The following is a 27,899-nucleotide window of genomic DNA, read 5'->3' as shown; positions in this document are numbered from 1 at the left end:
TTTGATCATTTGATCATGGGGATGTTGCAGAGGTCATAAGTGTAAAAAATGGTCATAAGTCACTCTTTTCTGTACCACTTAACTTTGAACAGTCACTAACTGGACCATTGTAACTACCTGTATTTCCATTGATTGGAAACCCAATTTGTAGATCAGGAAAGAGTGATGTTTTTGTAAAAAATATTCTAACTTTTCACTACTTTCCATTTTCTAACTGAAATCCAAGAATATCTTCATACTAGCTTGTACTGTGTAGGGTATATTGGAAAAAGAAACCAGGTACATTTGGGATGAACTGTTTAGATCAGAAAATGATCTAATGCTCTTTGAGAGTATCATAATCATCATTATCATTGAAATAATGAAAACTTCCAAGATCTTAGTCATGAGTCCCTTACTTCTCATTTAGAGAATGAGAATTGATTCTCTGAATGACTAAGTTTAAGCTGTACATTGTAATTTTGGTAATTTTGGTTGCACCATAGCTTTACCTGTTGTTGTAATATATGAGAACTAGACTAGAGGTCCCCAACCCCAGTCCATGGATCGGCACCGGGCCACTGCATGCCAGAAAGCGGGCTGCACAAACAAGCAAAGCCCCATCCACGGGATGCAGGCATCCCCATCCTGTCCATGGAAAAACCTCTCTCCATGGAACCAGTCCCTGGTGCCCAAAAGGTTGGGGGCTGCTGAACTAGACCACAACTCTGTTCCTTATGTTGTGACATCTTCCTCTGATTAACTAATTACTATCAAAGAATAAGTCTTTAAAATTTCAATATAAATTAATTTTCTGATTTTAATAACAGTTTCATTGTGTGGTATTGGTTATTGAGTGATGGCATTAATCTATAAATTAAGGCATATAATCATGATATTTCTGCACTAGTGAAAATATCAAACTAAATGAGACCATGGTACAAAGATATCAAAATTTAAATATGAAATTAACAACTGAGATGTTTGATTACTCTGTTTCTTGTAACCAGTTTTGCTGTCACAAGACAAAGGAAAATTGAATAACTGACTGATATGAGGATTAATGAAGTTATATATGGTTTTGGGGTTTTTTTGCATATACTTTTAGGACTGCTTTTTTAAAACTCCATGAATGATTTTTTTATTGTTGTTAAATGAACTAAGGGATGCATTTTATATATATAGGCAAGAAAGCTATAGATGCACCCAAGGATAAACGCATGACTCTCATTTTGTCTATAAAAGTCTTTGTTTGAGGTGAAATGATGGTGAGAGCAAGAATATGAATGGAAATCCTTTTTTCATTTAAATTCATAATTTATCCAAAACTCAGATTCACAGGCCAAGGCAGTTTCACTTGCAGTTTAGTTTTGTTACTTACTTCTCTCTCAGTCTTAATACTGAATTACTTCCATATCTACTCAAAGAACTAATACAAAGACAGAGGATACCTGGCACAGTCTGCACAGATTTGTTCTGACTTGGCATGCTCACAAAGGATTATATAGTAAATCGCTCTTCCTGTTGGATTATCTTTTCACATAGAAGGAAACAATAGCTCAGATCTTATCAGAGAATGTATTTTCCAACCCAGGTGAAGAAAAGCATATGAGAAAAGTGATCCCTTTCTCTCTTTTTTTTTGCATAGTATCTTTCTCATAACCTAATTGCCTATTAGAGTTTATACATTGTCCTTTGGATCTTCCATGTGCATCTTATCTCATATACTCTAGATGCAATCCATACCTCCAATGCAATGTTACGTTGAATAGAACAGAACAGAACAGAATATTCTTTATTGGCCAAATGTGATTGGACACGCAAGGAATTTGTCTCCAGTGTATAACAAAAGTCTAACACTAGGATAGAATTTCGTAGAACAATACTGTCTTTTTTTTTTTTCATTCTGCCCCTGCTTTGTCTTCATTTCACCAATAGGCACATCTTTCAGAGAACCTATTCTCTACCTGCATTCAGAGATAGTATAATCCTGTAAGGGTTTTGGCTTTCCTAGACATTTACATTCAATCTCATTGCAACATTCCTGAAACAACATGCCTTGTGAGATGTAAAAATGTTCCACCCATAGTATTACTCAGCATGTTTGTTTGGAACAATCTTTTTTCACTTTCACTGAAATAATTAGAAATTACCTGTTCATTCCCCCCCCCCCCAGCTCTAAAACCAGAACAAACCTGAATATTGAATATGGTTAAGCAGGCTGCCGAACACAGGAATTATGGAAAAGTGGGTATGAAACTGAAAATGACTATATCTAAAGCCCCTTTGGGTATTGTTTGGGCATTGTTTTTAACAATGCAGATTTTGCAGATATAATAATAATAATAATGATAAAGTTAGAAGGGACCTTGGAGGTCATCTAGTCCAACCCCCTGCTCAGGCAGGAAACCCTGTACCATTTTGGACAAATGTCTGTCCAGTTTCTTCTTAAAAACTTCCAGTATTGGTGCATTCACCACTTCTGGAAGCAGGTTGTTCCACTGGTTAATTGTTCTAACTGTCAGGAAGTTTCTCCTTAGTTCTAGGTTGCTTCTCTCCTTGATTAGTTTCCACCCGTTGCTTCTTGTCCTGCCTTCAGGCACTTTGGAAAATAGCTTGACTCCCTCTTCTTTGTGGCAGCCCCTGAGATATTGGAAGACTGCTATCATGTCCCCCCTCGTCCTTCTCTTTGTTAAACTAGACATACCCAATTCCAGCAACTGTTCCTTATATGTTTTAGCCTCCAGTCCCCTAATCATCTTTGTTGCTCTTCTCTGTACTCTTTCTAGAGTCTCAACATCTTTTTTACATCGTGGTGACCAAAACTGGACGCAGTATTCCAAGTGTGACCTTACCAAGGCATTGTAGAGTGGTATTAATACTTCACGTGATCTTGATTCTATCCCTCTGTTAATGCAGCCTAGCACCGTGTTGGCCTTTTTGGCAGCTGCAGCACACTGCTGGTTCATATTTAGGTGATTGTGCACTAGGACTCCGAGGTCCCTCTCACAGTTACTATACTACTGAGCAAGGTACCCCCTATACTATAGTTGTACATTTGGTTTTTCTTGCCTAGATGTAGAACCTTACCTTTTTCCACCATTGGAACCTTACTTTTTTCACCATTGGTGAAAGATATTGAGTTGATCTCCCAAGATGTTTCATTCTCTTCTCCACACATTGAAAATACTCTTAGCATATCTAACCTCTTGGAAATGCTCACCTGCTTTTCATAAAGACAAGAGGGAAAAATATAATTACCAATTCATAAGTTACCAGATGCTCCACAAAGAGCAAACATCCAAATCTGTCAGGAAGTGGTGAGTGAGATAGTTCAAATCTAGCTTGGCTCTTTAAGGAATAAAAAGCAAAGCAACTTATAACTTGACATATTGAGAAAGTCAACCAGGGATTTTGAAATTCTCTGTGAGTGCTCCTAAAAGACTGTTTCTTAAAATAAAAACAAACAAGCTTACTCTGAGAATGCGAAGCGCTTCTGTTAACTACTCTTACTGAAGTTTAGGAGCATAGCTACCATAGTTACATAAGCCCAATGTGACTCTTTGTCTCAAATCAACCTTAAAATCTTTGGCAACCAGTGCAGGGCTCACAAGATCAATGTTATATGCCCCCAACATCGGGGCCCATCAAATAAACAGGTCACTGCATTCTGTGCCAATCGCACTTTACATATCATCTTTAAGGGCAGTTTTACAAAAAGGTAATATAGTAATCTGGCCAGGGATAAGGACATGAATTACAATTGCCAGGTTCTCTGGCACCAGTAAGGATCACAACTGGTGCTCCTGTGACAGCTGGGCAAAGGCCCCAGTAGCCATGGCCTCCATGTACTCTTCTAGAAGGAGCTGTAGGTTCAGAAAAATCCCCAAAACACAAACAGGTAGTGCCTGCCCATCCAGAGAACACCTTGTATCAACGGAGAATCTTCTTTTCTGTCCTAAGTTGCAGATCTTTTCTTGCCCAAGAGATATAATGATGATCAACTAGGGCTCTATTTTGTTCACTTAGCAGCTCTCCATTTTTCCTCCTAGTCTATTCACCTCTCTTTCACTTTGCTTTGTTTCAGACATGACCAAAGATTTTTGGGGCTGGTTTCTCTCCCAAGCCTCAGCGTATTCTGAGCTTTATCTTCCTGACACAATTCCTAAAGTTTCTGAAGCCAACCTTGATTTTTTTTTCTTTAGTAATAGGTCTCTCTTTTGTTTCCTATTGCTTTTTCTCTGCAGTATTTTAGACAGCTCTGTGCGTATTCATCCTGGCTTAAATTTCTCCCATTTTGCATTGTGATAAGAATATAATCAGGTTTTCAGTATCTCATTTTGTGGCATTTTCTCTCCCTCCTTGACAATTTTCTGTCAAGATTTCAAGCTATTGTCCTGATCTCTCTTTCCTTGGAGTAATCAATATCCATTCTCCTGAACTCAAGTATACTTATCACTTCAGATCTTCTCTTTTGGACATCATGATAACTCATTCAGTTCTCTTCAAATAATCATCTCTTTCACTTCTTCAGCCAATCCATCCCCGTTGATAAGGGTTCAATCCACGATAGCAAACCTGAATTGTTCATGTTCTTTCTTCCACCTTCTGAGAAATAAATCCAGCAAGAAAAGGGGGGAGAGCTTATTTGGCCTTCTAATCTTTGTAGATTTGCAGTAGATGTCAGTATAATTGAAATCTCCCAATATCACACTTGAATGTTTCTTTGAAGGACTGGTCATCTGAAGCAGAACACATTTCATTCTAAAACACTTCATATATGTTCTCTGTATTTCACAATAACCCAATGAAATATGCCTTCTCAGTACAGTACTTCATCTCTATATAGCGAATATCAAGCTAAGAAGTAGGAATGCTTTTTTATTTAATTAATGGATAAATGGGTTAAAGCATGAATTGATAGACAAACAGGTAGAATTTAAAAACTCTGAGTCAAACTTAATTTGTTGAATAGTGGCGCCAAGTAAAGCTCATCATCTTTTCCCACAAAAATCCAAGCAGGTTTCTTACATGCTTTCTTCATTTTAGCAATATAATTCAGGGCAGAAAGGAAGTTAATTTTGTGTTGTTCAAGTTCCTCCCTATATACCATTAAATTTATTGTCTTCTGCCCAACTATGCATAACACCAACTTTATCTTCTCTAGATAAATTGAATGTTCCATTCATCTCCCACACTGCTTCCTTTCCTAGCTCTACCTTGACTATGTTCTATTAATTCTCTCTTACTCTTACTCTGGATATCCCAAAGGTGCCTTTTTCCAGAAGGCAATTGGACTCTCTTGGGGTTTTTTCTTTGAAAACTTTTCCCTTCTCATCCAAAAAGCTTCTTCAGAACTGAAGTCCAATTACCTTTTGGAGAAAAATCCACCTTTGTCACAACTATCATATGGATGATTGTGAATATCTATAGATATTTACTCTGGAACTTTTGTCTCACTCATTTCCTCTATGGTGCACATCCTCTAGACTACTTGCTTGCAAGCTTCAAAAAGAATATTGCAGATAAGAAAGGCCAAGAATATTTAACTTAGCAATAAATAGTAGGAAGAACAAGGTGAGGGTAAGTAGATGAATTAACTGGCTATTGGATGTTAGCAAACATGAATCTTTTGGATCCATTTTGATATAAAAATAGACATAAAGCTAACCAAAATTCCTCATGTTTTCATTTTCTGATAGGTGTACACCGTCCTTCTCAAACATCAGATATTTCTGGTTTTTATTCCCTCCCTCCCAGTGGGGTTGGACAGATAACACCTTCTGTGGGATGGTAAGTATTTAAGGTCTTCAACTGAAGAACATTTTTAAAAAGTAACACTAGACATGTATTAATACCCATCATCCTTCACAGTAGCTGAATGTTAGCATGTTTCCCAGATACCATGTTTATATCTCTGAGTTTATATTGAGTGAGATATTGGTTCTCTCTCTTGCTCTCCTACTTTTTTTGATCAGTATCATTGCATTGAGAATTGGAATACCTTCATTAACTCAGCCCTCTGCTGCCATTCTGAAATAATAAGGAAAAAACAAATTGTAGAATTTAGATTGTTAAAGTAGGGCACACAGCTTTTTCTGAGCCAAGAGATGCATATGGCTATTGAGTGACCTGGCAGGAGCTGGCATGCTCCAAAAAATAGTAGTTGGATCCAGGAAAAAAAAACATGAGGCAATCTCATTTTATTTCATTTGCATTTAAGCCTAAATTTAAATAAAAAAATAAAATTAAACTTTATAATCTGGTAATAACTTTTAGAATTCTTTGGAGTACAAATATGGCCCCATGATTTTTAGTTATGCATCTCTGCAATCAAAAAAATGTGTGAAGACCTGTGTAGCTGTTTTGCAATTGGCTTTTCAAGGTAATAAAAAGATAGAAATGATAGGAAACCTGAGAAGTTTTTGTTGTGAAAACTAAAATTCTTTGTTGATTGAGAAAAAAAGCATTTTTTGCAAACATTGTTTGTAAGAATAATTCTAGAAGGAAGGAAGGAAGGAAGGAAGGAAGGAAGGAAGGAAGGAAGGAAGGAAGGAAGGAAGGCAGGCAGGCAGGCAGGAAGGAAGGAAGGAAGGAAGGAAGGAAGGAAGGAAGGAAGGAAGGAAGGAAGATTCAGTTAGTATTTGCATTTGTTTAACTTCTGGTGGACTTTTCCCCACTCTATTTAATCCATATCATCACTTTAGTGTCTTGAATGTGGTGTGGCAGAGGTTTGTCTGACTTCAATAATGTGGAATCCCATTTCATGTTGACTCACTGAGGACTGATTGAATGTATTTGATGTGGTGAAATAACCTTATGAAAGCACCTCCATGTGGTCAAGTTATGCCTGAGAAAAGGCTTGCTCTGTAGCTTTTCTGAAATGGTACAGTGGACTGTCATCCTGTTTTCTCAAGAATCATCAATATTGTTGGCAAAACAATATTTGTAATCACCATTACTCCTCACCACCACCACCACCCTGGAATAGTTGGATGAATCAGCTTTTAATGTTAAGATATTAATATTTAGTAACGCAACCCTTGAATAATCTCCAGTTCTGAAGAAAAAATATCCAAGAGTGGAGATTAGAGTTACCTTAAAAAGAATAAGTGGCAAGTAGAACCACAACAGTTTACACTGGAGTCATTGATTGAAAGCCCATTGAAATCAGCAGTGTTCTAAATCAACATGTTGACTGACAACATGAAGTGTCAGTACAAATCTTGAATGGACCTTAAACTGCACGATTTATGAGTCATCAAGTCAATCCACAGTCAACAAGCTGTGGGTTGTTGTCTGCCAGGAATTTCACTGCTCTGCTAGTTTTTCTAATCTGAGAGAAGCAAAAATGCAAGATATTTATGCAGCACATAAAGTCCTGTCATGTAGTATAATGTCAATTTATCTTGTAAGCTATATATTTTTCTAACTTAGCCTGAATCAAGTATAAGATCAGAAGGCAGTAATTTGTTTCTGAATAACTGATTGGAGTGTGCAAATTGGGATGGTACACTGGCATGGAAAGGTTAAGTGCGTTTTGTAAGGAAAATGCAGTCATAAACTGCACTGCAAGTTAAGCAGTAAGGTATTACCAAAGAATGCAGTTATATTCACAAAAGAAGAAATGGCTAATGCTTCAACTTAAGTCAAGCTTGATTATTTAGATTTCTTTCTCCCTCTCCCTCCCCCTCCCTCCTTCCCTCCCCCTCCCCTCCCCCCTCTCTCTCTTTCTCTCTCCCTCTCTCCCTCTTCCTTAAAATATTGTGTTTCTCCTAAACTGGTTACATTGTGGTGATGATTAACCATTCAGACAATTTAAAAAAAGAAACATTGGTAAGGTGGCAAATAGAAATGTTCTTTAAATATGTTGAATGAATAAAGAAACTATTTTTTCTCAAACAACTTTCCCTTTAAGTAGTTATGACTTCACCTCTCATTATTCCTGTATTTCATAGCTGATGCATTTTTGAACATAAAACATGATCATTATGGCCCAGTACATTTCAGTTGATAGTCAGCAGAGAGAATTTCCCTATTTTTAATGTTCCAAAGTTGCATCTTTGGACACATCCCATAAAGAGCCTGGGCCCATTTGAGAACAGCTCCGGAGCTCTGTGTTCCCATGACATCAACAGTGCCTGAGAGCTGTCCTGATTTATTTCTGGCTGAGTAATTAAAATTGCCGCTGTAATATCATTTTTGGTTTAGGAAGCAGTGGCTCCATTGCCCACTGATGGAAGATCTTACTCATTCTTGCTCCTGGCTCCTGAGCTTAAGCCTAGCTTGGCAATTCTCCCTCAGAAATTCACACAAAAGGATCAAGAGTGAAATTGAAAAGACCTTTGCCAATTTCCCTTTCCTCTTCTGCATCAAAGGAATTAATCTGCAAATGGCAGACGAGCTGCTTGTCCCCATCTTTTGTCTTTATATGGAGTGGAAGTGAAGGGATCTCTCTCTTGCTGATGGACCAAGAGCAATTTAAGGCAGGGAAAGACAGCACAGGGGTTGCTCCATCTCCTCCTAACCCTTTCAAGGGAAGAAAATAGGAATGGATGACCTTCTAAGCATTTGAAGAATGGAAACAGTGACAGAATGGAAGTGTTTGAAGAACCCACGTTGATTTTAGCAAAATTAAAATGAGAGTTTTTAGTATACATGTATAAAATTGTCATTTCTGAACTTGGCTATAAATCTGTGGGGGCGGAGGGAAGGCTAACAATACATATGGTGTTAAGTATATTTATTTTAAAATAATAAGTTAGGTTTTGCATCATGGCACCTAGTCATATAATTTAATCTTTTGGTTCTATCAGAGTTGATGCTGTCTTCTCCAAGTCTCATTTAAGCTACAAGGGAAACTATTGGTTGTGTTAGCTGGCGAATTCTGGAGGAAGCCCAAGTTGAGGAAGGCTGGACTGGATAAAAAGGACACACACACACACACACACACACACACACACACACACCACCTACAGCTGAAGTCCTTATCTTGACTGGATCCTTCTTTGTTAATTTTTAATCTGCTTTTTAAAAAAAACTCATGTGATTTGGCTTTAAAGTGACACCTTTGCCAGTACAAAGGTGCCTTTAATTGCAGCACATTATAATACATAAGAGAAACAGCAACTAAAATATTACATGGATGTATCTGATTTGTGGCAGGTTTCATCCAACGGATTGGATTGGAACCACTTGAGTAGTTTGCAAGAGTTTGGATAACCAAAGTCTCACTGAAGAAGGTTAGGAAGCCACAACTAAAGAACGATAGCAACAGTTGGGATTCAAGAACAAGTCCGTATACTGAAAGAGTGTTCAGACACCTTGTGTTTCTTTCTTCCCTGCCTCATGCAACAGACTGCCTGGCTCCCTCTTTTGAGCAGGCTGGCTTGTTTCCATCTCTCCTTGATCTATGCAGTGGTCAGATTTGCTGTCATATTGTTTCTCACTGACTGTGTGAGAGTTAATTCTCCCAATTTGATTCCTCAGAAATAATTCTATGGAGTGTTCTACGTGTGCTACCACAATATGTGCAGGGCCAAAGTCACATTAAACAGTAATTGTGCTGGCTGCTAATACACCACCAGCCTTCACTTGGTATTTTCCATTCCCACCAGCAAAATGCACATTAAGGGGAGGGGAACCAATTTTATTTGGACGTTATTTCATTGGACTGGTTTTATTTGTGCCCAATTTCATTTTCTCATAAACCCATATGTAGATTGCGCTTTGTGATAATTGACATCCATAGGCTACAACCCTGCCTTAACCTTCTCAGTGCACCTATGTGTCTTGAAAGCCTTACAGACATCATCATCATCATCAAGTTGGAAGGGACCTTGGAGGTCATCTAGTCCAACTCCCTGCTCAGGCAGGAAACCCTATACCATTTCAGACAAATGGCTGTCCCATCTCTTCTGAAAAACTTCCAGTGTTGGAGCATTCACAACTTCTGGAAGCAGGTTGTTCCACTGATTAATTGTTCTAACTGTCAGGAAGTTTCTCCTTAGTTCTAGGTTGCTTCTCTCTTTGGTTAGTTTCCATCCATTGCTTCTTGTCCTGCCTCCAGGTGCTTTGGAGAATAGCTTGACTCCCTCTTCCTTGTGGCACGGTGCTCTTTACATGTGAGTTGCCTTCCATGTATTTCTTAGTCTTGCCCCTGCAAAAGTGGTTCACATGCATCCATCAGTTTGCTGATAAAGCGTTTTATCCCAGAGAACTTCACACTATCCAGCTTGCCTGTATGGACTAATGTTCTTCGTTCTTCTTTTATAAAAATAGGGGCTTGTACCCAAGCAAAAAAAAAAAAAAACCTACAGAGGATTTTCTTTCCTGTTTTTCCCCCTCCACCCACTCCCCCACCCTTTGCAGAGCCTGGCAGTGTTCATTGCATTCAAATTGGTTTGGGGGGGGAGGAGATGGAGAAAAGAGGAAGACTCCAGAACAGTGGTTCTCAACCTGTGGGTTGGGACCCCATTTGGGATCGAACAACCATTTCACAGGGGTTGCCAAACAAGGCTGTCCACCATTTTTTTCCCCTTTTCTTTGGCCACGCCCCTGGTACCCATTGATGTATAAGTGGTTGGGGGTCACCACAACATGGGGAACTGTATTATGGGGTCGCGGCATTAGAAAGGTTGAGAACCACTGCTCCAGAACCTCTTTTTGCCGATAAGGAGTGCTGTGATAGGCAACGGCTCTGAAGAGAGCAGGTTCACTGTTCTGGAAGAAAGCTGACTTCAAATACACCCTGTGGCTGTAATATTGCAAGAGCTTTTCCTCAGAAGAAAACTGTTCAGCAGGAATGTCTGGGGAGATTCTCAGTCACCCAGGTCACGGTTGCCTCAAAGGTGCCTCAAGGAAAAAACAGTCCGGTTGCCTTTTGAAAAAGCACCTTTGAGACATTCAGCAAGTATAGCCTCACAACCTGCAAAGTGTTCCGGATAACAATAAGTCTCTCATTAGTTAAATGGAAAGACTCTTGAAAAACTATCCAAATTACTTCAATTTCTTCACATTTGATGCAACATCTCTTCCCTAAAAAGTCTTGTAACTTTGAGCTATGAAATCACTTAGATGATTATTAAGAGGCTTCCCCCTTCCTGAAACTATGTCAGCTTTTCAAAATCAGCAGAAGGAATTTTCCCTTGACAGGACTATATTGGGAGTCCTCCAAATAACAAAAGAAGAAAAAAAAAGGATTTTACTTTGCCTGAACTGTTTTGGCAATTTAATATATTTTCAGAGGGTTCCACTGAAGCATCTTGGGTCACAGAGTGACCAATTTCCACTTGGGGATTAGAGGTCGCTGTTTTCTCAGCCCTAAAGCCAAAATGCTAAATTTCGACATTCATTTTGGTTTCCTGCTATATTATAGGTTTGGGGCTGGTTCATGACATATTAAATGACACTTCCATATTCTCACCAGTATAGTCTCTCTCCAGATTGAAGCCAAACTCTGATTTTAAAAAAAGAGAGAAATAACTACACTAATTATGATAGTTAACAGTAATGTTTATCTAATGATTTAAGGGATTCAAAGCATTCCAGACAGATTATTTCAGCAGGCCTGACAGATTATTCTCACTTGCTGACAGAACAAAATGTTTCCTAAGATCCCCTAGTGAGCAGAACTGATTTAAATCATGAATCAATACAAAACATGGTCTTAACTACTATATTTCACTCAATTAACAACTCTTTATTAGGCAGGTCTATTTAGGCAGTGGAACTAATTCAGATGCAGAGGAGAATCAAAGCCGAAGGAAACAATATAAATAGATATTAGTGTTCCAATATCTCAGGGGTTGCCACAAAGAAGAGGGAGTCAAGCTATTCTCCAAAGCAGGAAGGCAGGACAAGAAGCTACAGATGGAAACTAACCAAAGAGAGAAGCAACCTAGAACTAAGGAGAAATTTCCTGGCAGTTAGAACAATTAATCAGTGGAACAACCTGCCTCCAGAAGTTGTGAATGCTCCAACACTGGAAGTTTTTAAGAAGAGACTGGACAACTATTTGTTTGAAATGGTATAGGGCAGGGGTCTCCAAACTTGGTCCTTTTATGACTTGTGAACTTCAACTCCCAGAAATCCTCAGCCAGCATGCCTGTCTGAGGAATTCTGGGAATTGAAGTCCACAAGTAATAAAAGGGCCAAGTTTGAAGACCCCTGGTATAGGGTTTCATGCCTAAGCAAGGGGTTGGACTAAATGACCTCCAAGATCCCTTCCATCATCATCATCATTATTATTATTGAAGTTTGTGCAATAATCTTTCACATGTGATTCTGCCTATTTCCTATTTCCTAAATGATTTATCAGCAAGCATCATAGATTGCCACCACACAGTTGTATTACAAAAGTAATGCCTATCATCATATTCTTCTCCATCCTGGCACCTTGTAAGTTACTGGACTTTAGTTTCTAAAATTCCTAGGTGCGTGGCCAACACCCATGGAAGATACCTGCTTAGGTAAACCTGAATCTGTCTGTGGAAGTCTATATTTTCTACTCTTCTTCTCCTGAACCTGATATTTGTTAATTTCAGTGGATAATTTTGAGTTCTAATGACTAATCTTAATCATCTTCTCTCTCCTACTCTTGCAACATTATTACTTTTTTTAGTGATACTATGGTTTATATCTTAGGTCACATTTGTCATCTTTATTGTTAAACTAAAAACCCCAAATAAAAAATATTTTAGCATTAAGTGGTATAATCTTGGTTGCACTTTTCCAGTGTAAGAATTTAAGATTTGAGATAAGTTAAAGTGATACCTACACTTTGAAATTTGACTTTACTGATCAGTTTATAGAAAGATTTGATTACATTGATTCTCTTTTATTTCTATTGTATTTCCTAAAATTCCTAAGTTTTCACGCTTCACTCTCCCCATGCTGAATTTGCAATTTTAGTAAGTTGTCTGTTACAGTTCCAGTGGCTTTTTGTACCTGTTCAGGGACTTTCAGTTCAAGCCTCTTTAGTTTGTATGATAAATTTCATCTTTTCCCCAGCATGCACTTCACTTGAAATGGCCATTCATCCAACTGGAAAAATCATTTTGGAGTTCTTTGGAGTCTCTTTGACTTCATAAATATGAACAATTAGATGTCGACTGCATTGTTTGCCTCATTTTCTTTATTACTACAATTAAATTAAGTAGCTGTAGCTCAGCGATCATTTATCTTCCCTCATAATCAGAACTATTCAGTTATACTTGTCTGTTTTGCATTCATTTGTGAGTCATAAGAGGACCTATATTTCTAAAGAAGGGGGATCTTTATCAAAAGGTTTTTTTTTTTAAATCAAAGAATTCAGTTCAACCCACCTGGATTTAAGAATCCATTAAAAGGATATGTGAGTCCATAAATGCCAATCCAGAATGTGCTGATTTCGCAGGGCTGTTGATAACTCTCAATAGCTAGGATACTATGCTTCTGACTTGAATAAACAAACAATAAAAAATAAACAAATAAATAAACAAATAATAAAAGCTATAATTCCTTTTACCAAGCTTCTACTGATTTTCCACACAAAGACGTGTTCTTTTATATGTTTCAGAGTACAAGAATTCTGCTTTTAATTACCGTTTCTACCTACTACTTTGAGATATGCATTATCCTAATTCAGGCTGCAATGTTCTGTTCTTCTCTAGTAGCACACCAATACACATATGGCCACATTTAAAAATGGTTTTATTTGACATTCTGTTCTCTGGAAATTATTTTAACAGCAACTTGTCGGTTTTTGTTAGAAATTGGCAAAATCTCATCTGAACTCTTCAGGTGAAAATTATCTGGCTCCACTGATTAATTATTGTGTAATGTATTATGTCACTGTTATTTGGCATGTATTTTCAGATGTTATCCCTCCTCAAATAACCATACAAGTATAACTATTTTCTCCAACAAGTATTTTTCACAGCAAAAATAGATGTGAAAAACCCATTTTGCTTCTCTGCTGTCTTCTTATCTTCCTTTTATCTAGACATCTTGTTTGTTCTATGGTGATTTCAAATTTCTGGTACCCTAGAAAGGGAAGTAATGTTGCCAAAGATTCTCCTTTTCTTTAGGTTTTCTTCATATTAGCAACATATCTAGGTTTAAAAGGAAGCCACCTTATCTTTGTAGACTCTAAAATATAACTGTCTAGGTGTCATTTATACTTTTCCTCTCCTCCTGATTTAAACAGTTTGATTTCAACCATTCTGACAGAAATTTGAATGCTCAGTTTTTCTGCCATTAAGAATCACATGTGTGTATTGGGATGGAGCATACAAAACTGGGACTTTAGAAAGGATAGACTTAGTATTTCCTTCTCTTTGTACCTCAAGTTGTCTTCTGGTATTGATAATTATATTAAGTAAGAATGATGATGAAGACAATGCAGGCAGCAATAGAGATATTACATGTATGTATGTATGTATGTATGTATGTATGTCTCACTTTCCAGGGGACCTAGTTTTTGAATATTTGCTTTCTACACAAATGTTTGTCATTTTATAAACACCTTTATAAAATATTTCATTCTAGAACTTTCCTCTTTCTTTTAGACTTCTTTGCCTCTATTAGACCTCTTTAATAAAACTGCTCGAGTAATGGCTACGTATATTTTGAGGGTTAATTCTGATTTTCTTCAGTATCAGTTGTTCTTTTCATGATACATTATTTTATTTGCTGACGTTCCTGATTGAGATAGCTTTACTTTCCTTTCTTGCTTGAAACTGAAAAACTGTGTTCAGTCATTGTATGCTTCTTGTTACCCAAGGTTTTCATTTGCCACCTTTCACTAGCTATTGTGGCAGCTTATTCTGAAACCCACTTGAAACTTTTCCTAAGATTTTATGATTTTTTTTCAATTTTGGTTCTCATAATGTGTCTCTTGTTTCCTTCCTCTAGCTCATTTCCTCTTTCTTATATGTTAAGTATGCTGAATCTGATCCTTATATTAATCCTGTATCTGTCTAAATGTCCTCTGAATCAAATTTTGCTGATATTTTTAATTTTCTAAACTTAATCCATATACGGTATTTGAAATGAATAATGTCACTCTTTTACCTGGAGGTGTCCTGGGGAGTGGATTGCACCCTAACTCATTTTCCAATTCCTATTTCTTTAATTATTTATCAAATGTAGATAATGCCCATCTCACTATCCAAGTGACCCTGGGCAGTTTACAGATACAAATGATAAAACCATATAAAGAAATATAAAGAATTAAAACACAGTGAAAAATAAAAGATAAAAATAAAAGAGGTGCAGAGCTAAAAAGTTTAAAAAACAGCAGAGGAGCACCCCCAAGCCACCACCAATCTCAGGGTTGTGTGCCACTCTTTGACCCCCCATTCCAGTTGGCAGAATCAGGTCTTCAGATGCTTCTGGCAGGCCCAAAAATGAGGCCTAACCTCACCTCTGGAGACAGGATATTCCATAGGGTGGGAGCAATGGCAGAGAAGGCTCTTTTCTGAGATCCTGCCAATCAAAATTCTTAACTGATGGGTCTGTAAGATATCCTCTCTGCCTGATTGTGTGGGCAGATTGATGTAACTGGGACAAGACACTTGTCTTGTCTTGAAACATGATCCCACGCCATAATGAAGGGCTTTAAAGGTGATAACCAACACCATGAATTGGACTTGGAAGCAAACCGGCATCCAGTGCAGCTCATGCAGCAGAGGTGTTACTTGCACAATCCTTGGAGGCCCAAGACTCCTCAAGCAGCCACATTCTGCACAGCTGCAGTTTCCAGATACTCTTCAAAGACAGCCTCATGTAGTGCTCATTGCAATAATTCTTAAGGGAGATGACCAGGATATTATGTAGTTAATGTTCCAGTGTAGAGTCTCTATTTATGTTGCTTAAAATCAATATTAATAACGAAAATAATTCTGTTCACAGAACTCTTAGTATTCTGTCTCTTGCATTATTGTATTTGCCCGTTTGAAATCTTCCTGCGATTCCTTGTTTCTTTTGCATTTCTTGTCCATTAGTAGCACTGCATTTCTGGGTGTTGCGTTCAGTACCACTTAAGGTTTGCCACAGCCTGCCTCTTTCACCTTTGCCTTTTGTCATTGTGTTGTGAATACATATCCTTCTGTAATAGTCACGTTCACTGAAAATACATTAATTTCAATTGTTACGATTTATTGGATATAGCTGAACAACTAATTGTTCTTTCCATTCTGTTGCCACACCATTGCCTTTGCTATTTCAGGCCTTCTTACCGTCTCATGCCCTGAATATATCATCTCATTTAAACTGACTTATTCCAGACCATATGAGATCACTCATTCCTTAACGTGCTTCTTTTCTGCATTCAAAATGTTGAGGTATATTCATTCATACATTTCACATTCTGTAATCCTATTGCATGTATCCTTGTAAAATGGGAAATCTCTTTCAATACTGAGACCATTAGTGCACATTTTTCCTTGTGGCTTTGTCCACATCTGCAGATCTACATCTACTGAAGTTTGATGATCTTCCCCACAATTAAGACATGTTTTCCAACATTTTGACCTTGCCACGAGTTCTCACCAGCATTGCTTTCAGCATGGTTCTTCCAGTATTTGAGATAACTGAGCAGTATATTCTAATTAAATTCTTGATTCTTAACTAGATGCTTCCATCCCATCATAATTAAGTACAGCTCTGAGGTCTTGGATTAGAGTTTTCCAATCTTGGCAGCTTCCAAATATATGGACTTCAGTTCCACAAATTCGCAACAGCAGTCATGCTGGCTAGGAAATTCTGGCACTCAAAGTCCATACTTCTGGAAGATACATAGTTATGGGAAACACTATCCTAGATCGTATTTTGGATTAAAGTAAGAATAGGCAATTTCTTCCTAAGTGGAAGGCTTTAAATGTGATCAGTTCAAAATCCCCTAAAACTGGTTAGTAATTATAGCAAATACTGATATTTTCTCAGAATTTCACAGTATGATCCACTGCCTGCCTTTGCTCAGTATAGATTATTGCAAGCCATTATCTGTTTAACAAGAATAGAAAAGGCATAAATGATATAGTCTTACATTTTTGATGGGGAGCCTTCTATAAAGAAGAATACACTATATTGTCCTGGATTCAGTTGAATTTTCCAGAAGCATTCCCGGTCCACTCCTCCAATCACTTGCCACTTCATGTTTCCCTGTGATGTAATGCTAAGTTATTTTTGCCAGCTCTGCATCCCACACACAGGTCTTGGCTAATAACCAAAGATGCATATATTTGTTTAGTATTTTGCTACGAGCACACTGGAAATGTGCTTAGTTTTGGATTGGGGGGGTGTTTAACAATAAAACCCAAGAGATTTCAGCCCTTTTTAGAAAGGAAAAAAAAATCAACATGTGCAGAGCTAAACAATGTCCTTCACTATTGAAATGTAAACTTCTGTAACCTTTTGGAGTATGGTCAGAATAGAGCAGTTTCTAAGTATAATTTACGCAAGAGAACAAGTGATATCATTTCGGACTGACCCAAGAGCATCAACTAAGAAATGGCTTTGTATTTATGTCAAACAGGATTTGAAAGGTTGTTCTTTATTTAGACCTTGATTTCTAATAGTGCAAAGATACAGTCTGTGCATAGATGATAGAAATATTTGTCTGGATTTTTAGGGATATTAATTTTGCATTGATTGTTTGCACCCAAATGACTAGACTGGATGAATCCCTTGATTCATGGGAGAAGGATTATGTCAAGCATCTCTACCTGATTGTGCGGCTCAACCAGGAATGAAAGCCTACTTCTCTAGCCATGTTTCAAAGCTAATCATATAGTCATTACAGGTAGCTTTTAAAGCATTGTTGGGAGAGTTCTAGAGAAAACTCTTCTCTAGGCAAAATTCATGTCCACATTGAGACAAAAGCCAATGAGTAACAAAAAGTTTACCTTTCCCCAATATGCAAGTTCCCAGCTTTAGCCAGCTATGAATCCAGATGAAAAAAAAAAAAAAAAAGTATGCAGGAAAAGTGACATGGGTGTAGATGCTTTATAGCCTCTTTCTTCCTGCTCCCAGGCAGAGCCAGCCTGTCTGCCCTTTCCAGTCATGTGGATTTAGACAGCCCTATACGTCGGCGCTCTCTGCTGGGGCTACTTTCTCCAGGTAAGTATAAGCTGCCTTAGCCAGGACACGTTGCTCTGCTTCTGTTGCAATTCAAGCCATGAACATTTGCAGGATTTAGGGAGAAGGTCTCACGTCCAGATGGCAGCAACAGGGAAGGCGTTCTCTTATTTTAAGCAGGCAGACTTTTCAGACCAAAAATAAGTAAATAATTTGATGACCTTCCAGAGGAGAAGCACAGTTTGGTTGTGGTCAACAATAGTAGGACAGGAGAGAGAGAGAACCCTCACAAGATGTTGCAAAGCCAAAGAACATGTCTCTTATTGTCATGTATCTAGAAATGGAAAAGAAGGAGAGCTGAAAACACTCTGATGAGTTTTTAACATCCAGAGTACTTAAGCTCTCTCAAAAATGCTTCTTGTTGTATTAGGTCTCCACCCTCAGTCCTGTTTTCAGATACTGAAGCTGTGCATAATTATGCAAAGGCTCTTTTCCAGGGACTTCAGTAGAATGACCATACTAGTGATTCTTTTTTATACAGCTCTGAAAGACAACACGAAACAGCATCTTGTTGGCTATCATTAAAATAAAATTGTCTATCTGGTGTAGCTTCAAGAACCAATGGACTTCCTTATAACTTTGTTCAATTAGTAATCTTTTAACAGAAATAGAAATCAGGCAAAGAACCTGATGCATTCAAGCTACCAGGTTCTCTTGCTTATGTGCTGCATCCCACGAGTCCATTTTCACTTTTTCTCAATGCACTTTTGCTCTGCTGAATTACAGAGGAGTTAACACTTTTCTCCTCATTCCACCAATATCTTGGTGGGCCACCTGCTAGTATCAAATACTAGCTTTGCTTCTATGGAAGTGTGTGGCAATTTACAACAGCTGAGGATTGTAATGCAAGTGGTATGCAGACTTCTCATACAAAATTTTTTTTTTAATGGCTTCAGAAGAGCATACAGATTTGCCATTGGCTTTCTTGATTGTCACAAAAGAATTTGATCAATTGGCTGGGATTTGTTCCACTTGCTTGTAAATTTGGGGGAGTTAATTGGAATGACCCCAATGCCAAATTTATTTTCTCTTTATTTCTTCTGAGAAAGTCCAGCTGGAATACCCATTAATCTACAGGGATTGTATGTGCAAGCACCATTCATTGCATGCCTCCTCTGGCTTCTGCTTTGCATTGTCCTAATAAGTCTCTTGATGAAGACATTCTGGGAGTTATAATGGAGAAAGGCACATCATTATTTTTACTATTATAGTATTATTATGCCATTACCTTAATGTCTACTCTGCCTCAGGCACCTGTGTATGTCTAAGTATCTTAATAATTAAGATAAATGAATTACAGACCTCCTAGTTACCTGGTAGTTTCATTCTTTGCCATAGCAGCATTCCCATTAACAGCAGAGAATGAGGCAAGTTTTTCAGACAAGAATGCACACCTTGGCAGATAATGATCAAGCTTCAAGCTATGCCAGTAGATTAATATCAAGCATCATTTCTCTTTGTGCCAACAGAGCTAATGAACAGTTGGTTGTCTCCCATGGGCAAATCTGCTGTCTCAAGCGTTAGTCATGATGTTTAATACATTGACAGCATCTTTCTATAATGCAGAAAGTATTCTTCAGAACTGTTGAAGACTATGCAAATGATTAGCCTATGATCTGTTTTATGAAAATTCCAGTAATGTGGCCCTCACTTTCTACTATCCCATTGTGTTCACAATTACTGAAGAAAGGGAAAGGGCCATTCAATATTTATACAGCACTAAAACCACAGACTCAGATGAAATCACAGGAAGTTAGCCTAAGAAATTCTTGGCAAAGAATTGGTACATAAGCCAAGTCTTAGGTCCGCATCAAAAATGGGCTTAGTCACCCAACAGCCTAGTTTCCTTGGCAAGAACAACTTGCATAAAATAATTATTGTAAAGAACCGAAGCCAGAAAATCAGCATAAAATTTTCCCCACCCCTTTTTTATTTTTCTTAGAACTTAAACCTGAGGTACATGTAGGGAACTGTTAAATGCAGCTCTTTAATCAAACCCCAAATTAAGTCTTACAGTCTTTATTTAACTACAGGCACCATAAGAAGAAAATACCAAGTTGGAGTTGGCACTGTCTGACTCAGCATTGCCATAAGCTTTACCAAGAGCTGTGTCAAAGCATTCTTGCGTGCTCTCCATCCAGGCACAATGCTTCCCTTACAGAATTTCAGGGATAACCAAAGATGATGGCAGTGGATGGGAGGCTGTCATCTCCACATGTAACATTTGTGCTAGTTTGCTCCAACAGGGAATGTAAGGAAAACAACATACCTAGAGAGTATCCCCTAGTGAGCCAGATCCCTTGTCTCACAATTGTTGAAACCCAAATTCTGTTCAAGTGCAGATTAGCCCTTGGCTGCAATTGCAGTATTTCTCAGTCTAATTCAGAATACAGCAGCTGAGTGCCCAAGCACCCATTATGTCGCAGTTCCAGAAGACTTTAGAAACCCAGGCTTCAGTTTCTATTGTGGTGTCTCTCTGGAAATGTCGACTTATATGGAAGTCAGCAAACTTCGCTGTTAAACCAATATCCACACACAGTTCTGTGAAACAGTTACTCTCTGTATTTAGAAATAAGTCCAACTACCATAAAAATCCCATTCTAATGTAATGCATTAGAAGTCCAGGCAGTAAGAAATCTGTGTTATATTGCAGGATTACGCATCCTTTGATGCTTAGCTCTGGAATGCATGCGACAGGCCTCCCACACCCAGGCATCACATCTCCATCTGGGAAACAAGAAATGGATCATTACGACCGAAGCATGTAAGTAGCCAAGAACTGGGAGGAAGACTTATAGGTACTGTGCCATTTATTTATATATTGCATTTCTACGCTGCTGAATTTTCCAGACTGACAGCAATAAGTGAAAGGCACAATAAACTTTCCACAAGAAAATAAAAGTAGTACCAGGCACAACAAAGACAGAACAATGATTACAGGTAGTTTTCAAATTTGCAACCAATTTTTCAGTGACCGTTTGAAGTTACGGTGGTGCTGAACGTACGGTATTTATGAATGGTCCCTGAAGTTATGGACTTTGTAGAGCCTCTGCAGTCACATTTGGAAGCCTGGCCACATTTATGATTGCAGGGGCACTTTCCTCCACTTGCTTATGTTCCTTTCCTTCATCTTCGCCTTTTGGTTGCCCTACATAGCAGCACTCAACAGTGGGGACAATACAGGGGCTGAAGTAGAGGCCTAAGGCCTTCAGCAATTTCAGTCAGCTGTCCCCAGTCCCAGCTTCTACTTCAGTTCAAGCCCACAACCAGTGCTACAGCACAAAGCTCCTGCCACCCCACACTCCATAGGCCCTGCCATGCCCAGCTGACCGTCATCACCTTTCTCTTGCTGCTGAAAAGGTGTGCCCAGCCTGGCCTATGTGAGGCAGCTTTTAGCCCTGCTAGGCCTTCTTCCAGAGTTTGCTTGCATTATCTTTCAAATAGGGCAAGCATCAAATTCTGATGCTTCAGAACCTCTCAGAAGCTTTCCAAAGGCTTTCTGAAGCATCACAAGAACAGTGTAAGTGATTTGGAGAAGAGGCATGGTGGTGCAGTGGTTAAAAGGCAGCACTGCAGGCTAACTCGCTTCTCATTGCCAGCAGTTTGATCCTGATGGGCTCAAGGTTGACTCAGCCTTCCATCCTCCCGAGGTCGGTAAAATGAGGACCCAGATTATTGGGGGCAATATGCAACTCTATAAACCGCTTAGAGAGGGCTGTAAAGCACTATAAAGCGGCATATAAGTCTAAGTGCTATTGCTAAGTGCTATTCTCATGAATTTTAGATGGCCATAAAAGCCTTTTAAAACATCATGGGAACCGTGCATGTTATTTGGAGAGCGGCACAAGTGGCCTCAGGAAGAAGGCTAGCCATTGTCAGTGGCTACCTTGCGAAGAGCCAGGCTGGGTGCAACTAGCTAGCAGCAGGAGGAAGGTGGCAAAGGTCAGCTGAGAGCAGCCTGGCCAATGAGTGCAGGGTGGCAAGACTGACAGAGGTGGCAGAATGCAAGATGGCATTCTAAAGGCAAAGATGGGGGAGTGAGATTGAGTGGTGGTGGGGAGTTAAAGAGGAGGCAGTCTCTTACTTAACTGAGGCTCAGGAGTGGCTTGGATTGGTTGTGTCCTCACCTAACAACTGGTGGGGTTCAGTTAATAGTGACATTGGGGACTGCTGGGATTGCTGCACTAAATGATGCAGTCACATTCTACCCCAATTACCATTGTAACTCAAGGACTATCTACAAATAACAACAATAACAACAACAATAAAAATATCCAAGTAGTGAGAATAAAGAGTTAGTCCATGAAGGCTCTCCAGAACAGTTCAATCTCTGGAAGGCTGTCACAGAAGAAGGCAGCCATGATAGAAATGCACTGCTTCCTGACCTCAGCCACCCTCACTTCACAAAAACAGGTTATCATTCTCCAAGGGGGACTTCCTCAGATAGGACAAATCTGGAATCTAGGTGAACCTTGCATGCTCCCTACTATGTTCCATCTCTTGGAAGAGCAGCTGCTGCTTCTCATTTGCAAAGCCAGTGTCCACAAGCCTCATTTTCAGAGTTACAGATTGGAAGACTGCACTCTGTTTGTTATTCATCAGACATAATCTTTGTCAGGCACACATCTGTTGTAGCAGTTCAAAAAGAACATCTTCAGTCCTACCAGGCAAAGTAATAAACATGATGGTTCCTACATGGATATTTCATATATCAGAGTAACAGACCAAATTAACTGAACTGGATGAAAAGGATATTTTGGATCATAGAGACCAAAATTATATCTCCAGTGATAACGCCTTGGAGTTGGCTACCATTAGAAAAGATATTTTTCTCTTTCAACCTATAATCTTTGGTTCATCAGTTTTACTACTCAGTTGACAAGTCCTTGGTTTTTTTAATTGTTTTCTAAGAGACTGAAGTACTGAGGTAAGACCCTGTATTATCAATGGTTTCATTTCTCTTTCGTATAAGGAAATCACAATCAGAACCAAAGAGAGAAAAGGAAGCTAAAAAGCCTACCATCAAGAAGCCTTTGAATGCTTTTATGTTGTACATGAAAGAAATGCGGGCAAAGGTCATTGCTGAATGCACCTTGAAGGAAAGCGCCGCGATCAACCAAATTTTAGGAAGACGGGTAAGAGCACAAGTGATTTGTCTTGTTTTGGTTAATATATAGGCTTTAGGAAAGGGTCATGAGGAATGAGTTGTTTGGTTTTTCAGAAGTTTTGGATTTTAGTGGTAAACTTTTATTTTTAGCCAAGATTGAGAATGGATTGAGAAAGAGGCTGGAGAAAGGCTTTGAAAATTATTCTCCTGTATAGATGAGTAGTCTGTCTGTAAAATGATGTCCAATTCGCAGTATACCAATGCACTTTTCCAGAGCTGAGATCTCCATGGTTTTGCTGCACCTTCTCCATAGTTAGACCTGCATCTGTTTTAGTGCACTTGGATGAGCTTTGAAAATGTATAATACAACTTCTGCACTGCTGCAGAAAAGACAGTTTAAGAAAATACAACAAACCCCCCCCCCATTTTTCCAATTTGTTTTAGGAAGATGGCATATAAGTCCCTGCATTAGCAGATTACGAATACTTTTCGTTATCTGGGACTTTCAAAACATGTCAGGAAAACTCAGATTGATTATTTGTAGATCACTTTTCACATCTAAAATATTTTTCCCTCCAAAAGTACAGATCCACACAAGACTGTAAGGTAAGTGCCCACTATCATCATTTTGGAGAGGGGATGTAACGTGAGAAATGACCTCCCAAAGGCTGCTCAACTGATTTATTATAGCTGAGGAAGCTTTTTCATTTTGGATTTCAAAGACAAACGATCTCTGTAATTTCCTTTTTTTAGAAATCATGTAATTTACTTTTTCTCATCTGGGCATAAACTTGTTAGGTACATAACTTCCAATTTTATCCCAAATTCTGATCTTGATTCTAAATAGTAAAAACTATTTTTACTATATATTTTTGTTTATTGCATTAAAAAAAAGTCAAAACAATGTGTTGGTGAATTCGGTCAGAATCTTCTATTCCCAAATTTGGGGTTTTTTGAACAATGTGCAAGGATTCCATTTATTTATAGAATAAGAGATTGAATTATATTTATTTAATAAACTTTTGCTATTGCTTCCCGCACACAGAAGCTCAGTTTCCATAAAAACTGATAAGTACAGGCATGAGTACAGTGATTGTATTAGTAATTAGTGAATTGGGGATTTGAGAAACCCAAGAAATTCTAAAATAAAATTGCTATTTCTGCATCTTTTTTTAAATGTTCTGGTACAGAAAACATCTAGGTGGAAGGTGGAAATGGAGCATTACCTTATCACAGGGGAAGGTGGAAATGGAGCATTACCTTATCACAGGGGTCCTCAACCTTGGCAACTTTAAGACTTGTGGACTTCAATTCCCAGAATAATTGAAGTCCACAAGTCTTAAAGTTGCCAAGGTTGAGAACCCCTGCCTTATCACAAAAGTTGGAACTGTAATTGTTTTTGCTGAAATGCAGTTCCCAGAATCTTTCCTACTGGCCATTCTTCAGATTTGCAGCTGTAAGGTGCAGCTATGTAAATCGATATAATTGATAAACAAATGTCTAGAAGTTGTAGTTCAGCAGCATCTGCAAGGTCACAAATTCCTCATTCTGCTCTGTTATGTGGAATATTCTTCTTTCATGTGTTTACCAAGATCCGATGTATGCAACAGATTGTTTCCAAACACCATGTGTAAAATTAAGGGCTGAATCTTTATTAATATGTTGACCTTCCTTCTGCCCAACTTGCATTTATGCAATGAATTAGATGTTAAGAGAATTAAGATTTCTAGAAATATTTTAGATCTTGCTTAAGAATGTGGCTGGTTGCTGCTGATGGGAGCTGTAGTCTACCGATACCTGGAAGGCAACAGGACTCTTTTCTGATCAAGCTGTGAGACCATGTAAGCTTCTTAGGAGTTCATGGTTTTCTATGGTTCCTTTTCAGTGGCACGCATTGTCACGGGAGGAGCAAGCCAAGTATTATGAACTGGCCCGCAAGGAAAGGCAGCTTCACATGCAACTCTATCCTGGCTGGTCTGCAAGAGATAACTATGTGAGTATTTGGGATCTGTGGTGGTGGCAGAGTTTGTGTAGCACACTAGCTACTTTTGCTTGCTAAATAACTTCAGGCTTTCTTATCTTTGCCACTAATGGCTTTCACTTATCTGTCTTAGTAGCTTGCAGGTGATGTCAACCCAGTGGGAGACTAGGCTGAAGGTTGGTTTCCAAAGCTTTAGAGTTATCTGAATCATGTGCAGTAAAGGTCACATGCAACTGGTAGAGGTGGTAGAAGAAGGTCATCCAATATTGATGGCAAGAGTATTTTATTTTGCATTTTACTCTGAAAACATTATGAGCGTTAACATTGAAAAGAACTTTTCTAGGTTCGATGGGATTACCTTTTCTGCTGCCATGCCATCACTTTCTCACAATATATTACAAGTCATAATTCACACATACACAAGCTTCTAGTTTCAAATAGATCCTTTGCAGGGAGCGGAGGGGGATTAGGAGGGAAGAAAAGAATTGACAACAAAATGTGTGCTCAAGAATTAATGGCACCACTATCCAGGTACTGGGAGCATGAGAAAAGGTTCTTCCACTGAGTTTAGGATGTGAATTCAATAGGTTATTATACGACAGAACACTGAGAGTAGATTAAACTCTGCCCTTCAGCCATTGGTTTCAGCAGGATCTTATAACATTGACTTCAGTACAACTCAGAAAGATGCCACAAGAATGGACGGTTGTGTTCGTCCACGATTGCTCTGTTTGGCTGACAGACTGACATATTGGAAAAGAGGTATTCTAAAATATGTTGAGTGGTTTACAGTTGGGGGGTTTATATACAGTATCTATGCTTTTTCATAGGTTTCTATTTTGCACACTTTGTTTTCTTTCCTTATTTTGGTTTGCTGTTTATTTATTTTGCCAATATATGTGACAGTTGCTGAACCTTATCTTCCTCTTTCCTCCCCCTTCATTTTCTCAGAGCGATATTTGGGGCCTATTCTCTTAACCTGATTCCTGCTGGGATCTCTTAATTTCAACTTTCAATATTTGTTTTCTCTTCGAAATAGCAGACCTGTAAGCATTGTTTTCTTTGCATACTTTTTGCATTCCTTAGCATAACTGTCCTCTTTTTTATACAGCATTTTGACATTGGTTGTAATTATTTCTGACTGGGTACCTCAGATTATCTAAGGCAGAGCTATTACTCCATCTCTACACATCCTTCATTTTGTTTCATTTTTATATCCTCCATTCTATCCTCAGACAAAATAAAACATAAAGATGCTTTTCTTTCTCATATTTATACAAGTTGCTATTTCCAACTTTTGAATATTGATCAAAAAATTGATATTTACTTTCTCCTTACCCTCCTTGATTCTTGCCTTCCCCTTGGCATTTACTTCTTTCATTCTGTCTCTATCCTCTTTTTTTTTTTTTTACTCTTCTTACTTACTTTTTTTACCAACACGGCTTTATTTTCTATATGTTATTTGTTTTATAGTATATATTCCTTTCCCTGAACTTTCTTCTTTAATTAATCTATATACTTTTAAAAAACCTTCAGATTTTGACTACTCATTTATCTTCTCCATTTGCCACCTTGTAACTTCTACTCGTTAAGAACTTTATTTTATCCTTTGCATTGACTTCCACTTACTTTATTTTATATTTTATGCCTCTGCCCATAATTCATGGTTCTATCAAAATCTGCATCTCCCCATCCTTACCTTGGTATACCCAGTGCTCAAAAATGCATTTCTTTCCCTGACCTTTGATTTCTACTTTTTTTTCTTTTCCATTCTCCATCTTTTCTCTGTCCTTTTTTGTTGTTGTTGAGCATGATGCTTTATGAGTAGGGGGCCACAAAACATTCTGCTATCAAATGTTCCAATCTCAAAACAGGTTATCTTTTTCCAAACGCTGCTAAGTTCACCATATGACATTCCAAGTATTCAGGAAGTATCCAACCTTGAAATGGGCTGTCCCCAAAAGTGATCTCAATTATCCGTAGCCCATTTTCAGATTAGAAAGAATCTGAAATCCTTGAAGCCCCCTATTTCACACCTAAAACATTCCATTCCAAAATGTTTTGGAAATGTGTCTTTATAAACAATCAAAATAAATTGTATCGTTATAGCTGGTCACACAATTAGGCTGGATTTGGCATTTTTGTCCACCTATTGAGTCCTTCTCAAGGACCTGGGATAGGCAGATGTTCTTGTTTAACAACATTAAAGGTATTGTTACAACTTGTAACAATATCTTTAAGCTCTTCCAAGTAAAGCTGTCCTTTGCAATTTACTGATGGTAACTTTGTCAGTGCTGATGGTGTTCAAGTGATGTTTCAGATATTTGGGAATTGGGCCTGAGGTGCCTATTATTATTGGTACTATCTTTGCTTTCATTTGCCACAGCCTTGCAACTTCTTTTTGCAGATCTTTGTGATTTTTCTCTAGTTCTTTCTCTTCTATTCTCTGCTTCCAGGTGTTATATTATTATTATTAGTAGTAGTAGTAGTAGTAGTAGTAGTAGTAGTAGTAGTAGTAGTAGTAGTATACTATCCAGCCTTTTTTTTTTTTTTGTCTTTCCTATCAATTGTTTAGTCTGGAGTGTTGTGTGACAGATGCTTGTCTATTTAAATTCTTAAGTTCCAGGGCACTTTAGCTTCTTCATTTTCTATTAATTTGCCTGTTTTGTTGTCCCATCTGTTCTTCTTTGCAGCCAAGTGGTATTTTTTGCA

At 38.3% G+C, this 27,899-nt stretch overlaps 1 protein-coding gene across 7 annotated transcripts in view; it reads left to right on the top strand.

Moving 5' to 3' along the window:
- Positions 1 to 27,899, top strand: part of TCF7 (transcription factor 7) — a 163,102-nt gene that overhangs the window by 115,883 nt on the left and 19,320 nt on the right. For 5 of the 7 annotated variants that reach the window (XM_039337488.1, XM_039337485.1, XM_039337482.1 and 2 more), the window contains exons 5-9: positions 5,682 to 5,772; positions 17,995 to 18,081; positions 20,753 to 20,863; positions 23,072 to 23,234; positions 25,092 to 25,199. In XM_039337488.1, the coding sequence (XP_039193422.1) occupies positions 5,682 to 5,772; positions 17,995 to 18,081; positions 20,753 to 20,863; positions 23,072 to 23,234; positions 25,092 to 25,199 (560 nt within the window). The remainder of the gene's footprint in view (positions 1 to 5,681; positions 5,773 to 17,994; positions 18,082 to 20,752; positions 20,864 to 23,071; positions 23,235 to 25,091; positions 25,200 to 27,899) is intronic. The other 2 variants (XM_039337487.1, XM_039337484.1) reach the window with 1 other exon arrangement.

The sequence above is a fragment of the Crotalus tigris genome, unplaced genomic scaffold (genome assembly GCF_016545835.1).
Source record: "Crotalus tigris isolate CLP2741 ecotype Arizona unplaced genomic scaffold, ASM1654583v1 scf7180000017680.1116333, whole genome shotgun sequence".
NCBI lineage: Eukaryota > Metazoa > Chordata > Lepidosauria > Squamata > Viperidae > Crotalus > Crotalus tigris.
Note: the sequence above shows the minus strand (reverse complement) of the source record. Positions and strands in the feature narration are given on the sequence as shown.